A 7,151-nucleotide genomic window follows, 5' to 3' on the forward strand; every position below is an offset into this window, starting at 1 on the left:
TGATTTATTGCAGGTCAAATAAATCTTTTTATGTCTAAATTATAGGAGGTATAAGGGTAGCTCAGTTGGAAAAAAATTATTTAATTTGCAATAAGTTATTAATAAGTCAATCGAGAGTAAATATCAAGTTTTATTTATTTTTTTGTTAATATCAGTAAATTCAATGACTTTTGATTAATTGATGGACTTATTTGTTATACGGATGCAATCCCTAGGGTTACTAAAAGTAATTTTTCAAACTATAGAAAAAATTTATGTGTAATTACACCAAATCTCAAGAAAAGTGAGTGTAATTATATCTTAAGAGTATGTCAGCAGACATCATCAAAATCGAAAGAATAAAATTTAATTCAATAATTGATATACAAACATTACTATATGTTTCAGAACAATTTGGTAACACTAATATGAAATAAAGTAGCCACTAAATTAAAGGGATTATATATATATATATATATATATATATGCTTCCTTTTTAAAACAATAGTATTTGAATTAATAGATTTAAATTTGAGAAAATAATTTCAAATAATTCTACGCCAAAAAAGAAATAAAATTCATTAATATTGAATAAAATATAACTTAAAATTAGAATCAAAATCATCTAATTTAAATAAATCTTATAAAGAAGTTATAATTTGGGATCTGAACTCATAGTTTGAAATACATAAATTGAAATGTTAGTTGATTAGAGACAAGATTGTTGCATGCAAGTGATGGATAATCTTACTCAATGCACACCCGCTTTTTACATAAAATACAGCATCTGCAACCATTATACAACATTTATGAGTTATCCCACTTTGATTCCTAAAACCACTCTACCTACCTATATATATATATCAAGTATACAACACTTAGACAACATCCCATCTTATTAGTTAAACTACATAATTTTCTGCTAAAAGAAAAGTACATATTCAAGTATATATATATGTACTAAATTCTACTAATATTGTTCTATCTTCCATCCATCCTTCTGCGTTTAAATCAAGCCAGTAATGCAGTTTCCTAAAGCGAGATGATGAAATTAGATTAAAACTGTCAGGCCACAAAATCAGGCAAGAGCTGGACCCGAAAGGGCTTCCTGCCCTGGAAATCAAGAATGTTCTCATAACCTGGATTTGAACCCGCAGCCTGATTCATTCCATTCACCCTGGACAGGAAGTACTGCCCCTCGGCTCCCTGTGAAGTTTCAGACGGGGGAAGTGCGAGAGTCAGAGAGAAATTATTTCCCTGGAAATTGTTAAACCTGCCAACTTCACCAATTCCGTACGGGCCTGGAAAGCAGTCCTCCTTTGTCTCTCTGCCTTTCATTTCCATTTCAACTGAGAGAATGCTGCTTGGAGAATTATCCTGAGCTTCGTTTCTTCGTTTCTTTTCGGGTGGGCTTTGTGTGTTCAGTGGAGAGATGAGTTGGGCGAATCCAGGCCGGGTCGGCCCTGTCGCGGGTGTGATGACTGTTGAAGCCGATATCTCTGTGGGAGAAGGAACCTGCAGGTTGAGTATAGGTCTGGATTGGAGGTCATTGAGCTGCTGCTGATGATGATCTATTCTGGCTGTTCTTGTGCTATTATGCTCGGGCCGGGTGTTGGATTTGGAGCCTAATTCCTTGGGTGTGTTATCCTGAGAGGCACTGATCTGTTCTTGATTCTTCGTTTCTTCCAGGTACATTTCCTCCACCATGGGTTTCCAGAGCCGAACTCGAGCATTTATGAACCAGTTAGAGTCCTGCACTTTGATATATATATTTCAATTTTTTTAGTGTAATAATTTACTGCATATATATATATTAGATCTTTATTGACATTGTATACTATTGCTCTAAAAAAAAGACATTTTATACTATTGAATTTTGGTACCTTAACATTTGTTTCGTGTGACTCAATTATTAATTTAAATAAGGAAAAATAACACTTTTGGTCTTGTAATTTAGGGTCTTTCCACTTTTAGTCCCGTAACTTCTATAAATTAGCACTTTTGGTCCATGAGATATTTTTGTTAAATATTTTAACAGAAAATAACACATGGTCGTTAGAGCCTTTATACTTTTAGTCTCATATATTACTAGATACTCATTTTTTGTTCCATAACTTTAAAAAAAATAGCATTTTTGGCCTCATGCGCTTAAAAATCACATGGCCTTTTCTGTTAAGCATCTAACGAAAATGTGTAATGGGACCAAAAAGTGCTATTTTTTTAAAGTTATGGAATTAAAAATGAGAATTTCGTAACCAATGAGATTAAAAGTGGAAAGATCCTAAATTACAGAACAAAAAATGTTATTTCCCCTTTAACTAACCATGCATGCATGCAAAATAGTTATCTGAAGCTAAATAATAAACCACAACTAATATGACAATCAATTAATTAATAAGAGGTAAAAATATATACTAATTTGTTTGGATGAAATAAATTAAGCCCCTGATTTTTCTTGTACTTCATCTTGGAATTTTTATAGGGAGGATCGATTTAAGCATTTTTGCTCAAGAAAAAAAAAATGAATCTGTGATAAATCCTGGCCTCCGCTTACTAAAAAATATTATTGGCTACAATTGTATTAGCAATAGACTAGAACTGTAATAAATAATAATTATTATTAATGGTTAAACAAAAATTAATAAAAAAATTTAGATTATCCATCATACAAATTATTTTTGTCATGACTAATAAAATGTTTTAATCACACTCGCAAAAACCACGATCATTGTTGCCTGGTTGTGGTTAACGACATTTACTATGATTATTTATTTTTATTCACAACCATGGTTTAATATTAATTTTTTTTAATGGCTTATTTTTCCATCCACATTTTTATCACAAGTTTCATAATCCATTCTATTAATTGTATCAAAAAGCTCATGTATAAATTATCATATACTATATTACATTCTTTAAATTTCTACTGTATGTATGTTACTATTAACAATTTTAGACAATTATATATAAGTCTAATTAAGTCACCAATTCTCAAGGTGATAATATAAATATGTGTTCTTGTCACTATTTAAAAATAAAATAAAATTTATTATCGTGATATAATAAAATTCTTATAACCTGTGAAGAATATAATTAATTAGTGATAATTGTGGATATTTAATTATAACTCAACATACCTAATACATTTGTTAATAATATTATTCATTTATGGAGAAGGCCGTCAATATAACTGTATAGCGAAATAAAAATGTTAGTGAAAAAACTAAACTTTCAAGTACGTAGATGATAGTGAGTATGTGTATGGTATCATATATAACTCTATCAGTACCTGACTCCTGGTAAGCCCTGTCTGCCTAGCCAACATTTGTTTGTCTGAATCCTTAGGGTAACTGCAGTTCATAAAAGTGATAAAACATCAGCAGAAATTCAACTACATCATCATCATACATCTATATATATATACATATCATAGGTTATAATCAAACAACATATGACAAAATAAAACATATAGTTACGGGTGAAGGAAGTGCTCGAAAAGCCAAGCCCGAAGAACCGAGACAGCTCTTTCAGGCAAACCTCTCTGGGGTCTCCAGGCGCTGTTTTGCACCATTCCCAGCTGCTGCAACGCCCGCTGCTGCCGGAGCTGATGATCGACATACTTAAGTCTCGAGCCCTCAAACTTATCCCCGAAGCTTTCTTCCTCTCCCAGGCTCTTGTTTAAGGCCTTTATTTGTGCGGATATTTTGGCTTTCAGGCACCGGAATTGCTTCAAGATTGTTTTCAGGGCGAGCTGAGTGTATGATTTTGCAGATCCAATCCCTGCCACCTGCTCAAATGATGCTACAACTATTTGCATCTGGTGATGGTACTGTCTGCATCTGTGCTCCACCTGAAAATGTTGAGGGAAATTAAACAGGTTGGAAGGATTAATAAAACCTGAAAACAAGCTGAGTAAATAGGCTTGTTTTCTTGTACTGTTTTGTGCCGTGTACCTGGAGAACATGGCCCTGTATTTTAAAGGGGACCAACAAGTGTGTTTTCGGGGACCCTGAACCCACCAAACGGTGTAAGTACGCCAACTTCGAAATGGGCCGACCCAGAAAGGAGCTCAGAACAAGTTCGGTTGGTACAGTGCATTTTGGATTTTTATTGTTCGTATAGCCAAATTGTTAAGTTTGTTACTGTATTATCTACACTGACATGGACCCGCCTCAGAAAATTAAGAGCCACACACAGCACATACACACTGAGAAAGGCGACATTCTTTAGGCTTTTGCAGGAAAGACTGCTGAAGTCGAATTGGGCAATACAAATAACCAACTTAATTGTGTCATTTCTTCCTTGGAAATGGTGAATTGTTTGAAGAAAATTTTCAGACAATTTCACACAACATAAGGATGAAGCAACTTTAAGAAGAAAATAAATTAAAATCCAGCCAAAAAAAGAATTCATAGGTAAAAGTTATAGATAAAGAAGGATAAAAACTAAAGTACCTCATCCAACAGGCTACTAAGTTTAGCTTTCTTCATCTGAATCTCCTGCCTTTGAGCTGTTGTAAGATCAGCACCACCACCTTTATTACCATCTTCATCTCCAACAGTAGACTCTTTGGTTATCTTTGCCTTTGCCTTTGCCTTATCCATCCGCCCGGCCTCCGGCCGGCCTATTGGGGTTTCTTTTTGGACATTCGCCAGTTCATCAAGAAGTTCTTGGGCAGCCTTGAGATACTTAGAACCTATTATTACACTTTGCATAGTATTGACTTCGTTAGTCTGATCCGTAGTAGTTAGAGACGGAGATGAACAATTTTTTGGTGAAACCATCCTTATCGAAGACTGCCCATGATCAAATCCAGTTTGGTGCGGCGAAAGGCTGAGAGACAGGCCCTGATGTGTTTGTTGGCACACGTTTGTCTGATTTCCAGTTGCAGCCTGATCAAATAAGCCCCGTATATTATACTGGAAACGTGGGATTGTGCTGTGGGTTGCCTGGATATCTTCTTGCTGCCCAAGAACCGACGACGGCCGGCTGGGATCATGAGATAGTGGGATACCCACAAAGTGCTGAGCCTGAGCCGGCGGCGCGTGGTGCATCAGGGCGGGGTTGAGGGCTTGTACGGTGGCGGCGGTGGCGGAATTCGAGAAGAGGATGTTGGGCTGAGGTTGGTGGTGGTTGTCAGAGTACCCTACGTAATTAGGGTTCATGAGATAAAGTGTCTGAAGGGCATCAGCCTGGATTTCTGAGCTTCCTTGGAAGTACATGGCGCCCTGGATTCCTGTACTACTCTACGTACGCAGAAACCTGAATCTTCTCCTGTCGTAACTATATATCTACTTCATCAGAGTGGAAATCCAGTTTCACTAATCCTTCAGAATTCCAAGATTCTGCTTAGATTCACCTAAGAAAGCTGCAAAAGATGATTCAATGAATTATATAATAGGAAAAAGACAGGAAAATATAAAATACCAGAAAAAGGGAATTTCAAACATGGATATATATATAAGTGTGTGTATCTGCGTGCAGGAAAATCACCATCTGTAGCATCAAAGAATGGACAGAAACATTTATACAAGAAAAGGGGTTTATGTAAGAAAAGAAACAGCAGTTGTGTGATGAGAACTCACATATATATGGGGTTGAATTGGGGGAGTTGGCCTCTGTTGTCAGGCTCAACGTCTGCTGCAAATTAATAACTGGTTTTCTCTCTCTCTCTCCTCTCTCTTCTGGGAATTGATGTAAGAAAGAAATGAGTAGTGTTCGAAAAGAGAAGGTGGGGCAGTGTAAATAGAGACATGGTACAAGCAAGTGTAGTGAGCGAGATGCCCTGCCTCACAGTACTGATATTTTTTCCCTTTCTTTCTCACTCATCACAAAGACAACTTAATAATTGAGAGGTTATTCTTGCTTTTCTACGCTGTAAATCATCACATTTTTCTCAAAAATTAACTTACTTTGTTCTTGAATATTTTTATTTTTATTTTTACTTTTTTTAAGGAATATCAGGTTTGAGGTAAAATTATGAAAGAAGTAAAATATTCACTTTTTTATATGGTGAAAGATTTTGTGGTTGACAATAAAAGCAAAGACCTTTTCTTAAATTAAATAAATAAATCAAGCAAAGACTTCTAACTTACCATAAAATTCAAATACGTGAAAAATGAAAAAAAAAAAAAAAAAAGATGACTTGGGGTGACTTTGACCTTTCAATTATTATTAAAAAAAATAAAGAAAGAAGCTAATGGAATATATAGGAATAGAAATGACGTGCCTATATTTTACGATTACAAAGAAAGGTAATATATTAACTACAGAAATTCCATATGACGTAACTATATTATAAATTACTGGCGGCTATACGAAAATATAATAATATCATAAAATGAAATGTTGATATAGCTTAAATGATACATAGCTACGCACACTTTCTCTTTATGAGATTTGGTATAGTTACAAGATCTCTTGTGGTTTGAAAATTTTACTTTCTTTTAATAAATAAATTCTTTCATGTCAAAATTCACTGAAATTATTGATATTAACAAAAGACATTTAATGAAAATGGATATTTACTATCGATTGACTTATTTCAACTCAAATAAAATTTTCAGATTAAATTAACCTTATAATGGTGAAAATGTACCTTTTTATATGTTTTAACGTGTGAAAATGTATATTGAGTGCAAATTATAGTGGAAAGTATTGCAACATTTTGTTGATCCCCAAGGATATGTATATATAATAGTGTAGCTTCCTTCACATAATAAATTGCTATATTTGGCCAAGAAATAGATAGTGATTCACATATACCAATGTTTATTGATAATATTTTTTACTTTGTTAATGATTATATGGCCAACTTATATATTGTGCTTCACTGTTTATGCCTTTGTTATTTCAATTATTCTTGCAATTCTTTTCATGTGATCATCAGTACAATAATTGAAATTTTCTTTAGAAAAAAATATTGTTAAATTCTTCTTATTGCTTAAATTAAAGCATATATATGTGTTTTATGTACCTTAATTAATAATTAAATCACTAATTTTTCATTTAAATATTACAAATTTGAACATTTGATCACTTTATACTAATTGATTATGTACTGATCATTGTGGTCGGCTTGTAATGCTTTGATCTTGTTGTACTGAAAATTTGGGACAAAATTTCTATAGTGAATATTTGTGATTGCTAGTCTCAAAAGTGAAATACGAGTT

At 33.8% G+C, this 7,151-nt stretch overlaps 1 protein-coding gene across 2 annotated transcripts; it reads right to left on the bottom strand.

Annotated features, from left to right (window-relative positions):
- Positions 1 to 721: 721 nt before the first annotated feature.
- On the bottom strand, positions 722 to 5,725 carry LOC105171008 (BEL1-like homeodomain protein 1). 2 transcript variants are annotated; one of them, XM_011092000.3, is made up of 5 exons: positions 5,565 to 5,725; positions 4,434 to 5,347; positions 3,456 to 3,829; positions 3,269 to 3,329; positions 722 to 1,731 (listed from the first exon to the last, which is right to left on the bottom strand). In XM_011092000.3, exons 2-5 carry the CDS (start codon positions 5,199 to 5,201, stop codon positions 1,045 to 1,047), a joined length of 1,890 nt encoding a protein of 629 aa, XP_011090302.1. In that variant the 5' UTR covers positions 5,202 to 5,347; positions 5,565 to 5,725; the 3' UTR covers positions 722 to 1,044. The 2 variants fall into 2 exon arrangements, with proteins under 2 accessions (XP_011090302.1, XP_011090301.1); XM_011091999.3 differs by lacking the exon at positions 5,565 to 5,725 and adding an exon at positions 5,473 to 5,552.
- Positions 5,726 to 7,151: the final 1,426 nt, after the last annotated feature.

The sequence above is a fragment of the Sesamum indicum genome, linkage group LG9 (assembly GCF_026168435.1).
Source record: "Sesamum indicum cultivar Baizhima isolate 11 linkage group LG9, ASM2616843v1, whole genome shotgun sequence".
NCBI classification, from domain to species: Eukaryota; Viridiplantae; Streptophyta; class Magnoliopsida; order Lamiales; family Pedaliaceae; genus Sesamum; species Sesamum indicum.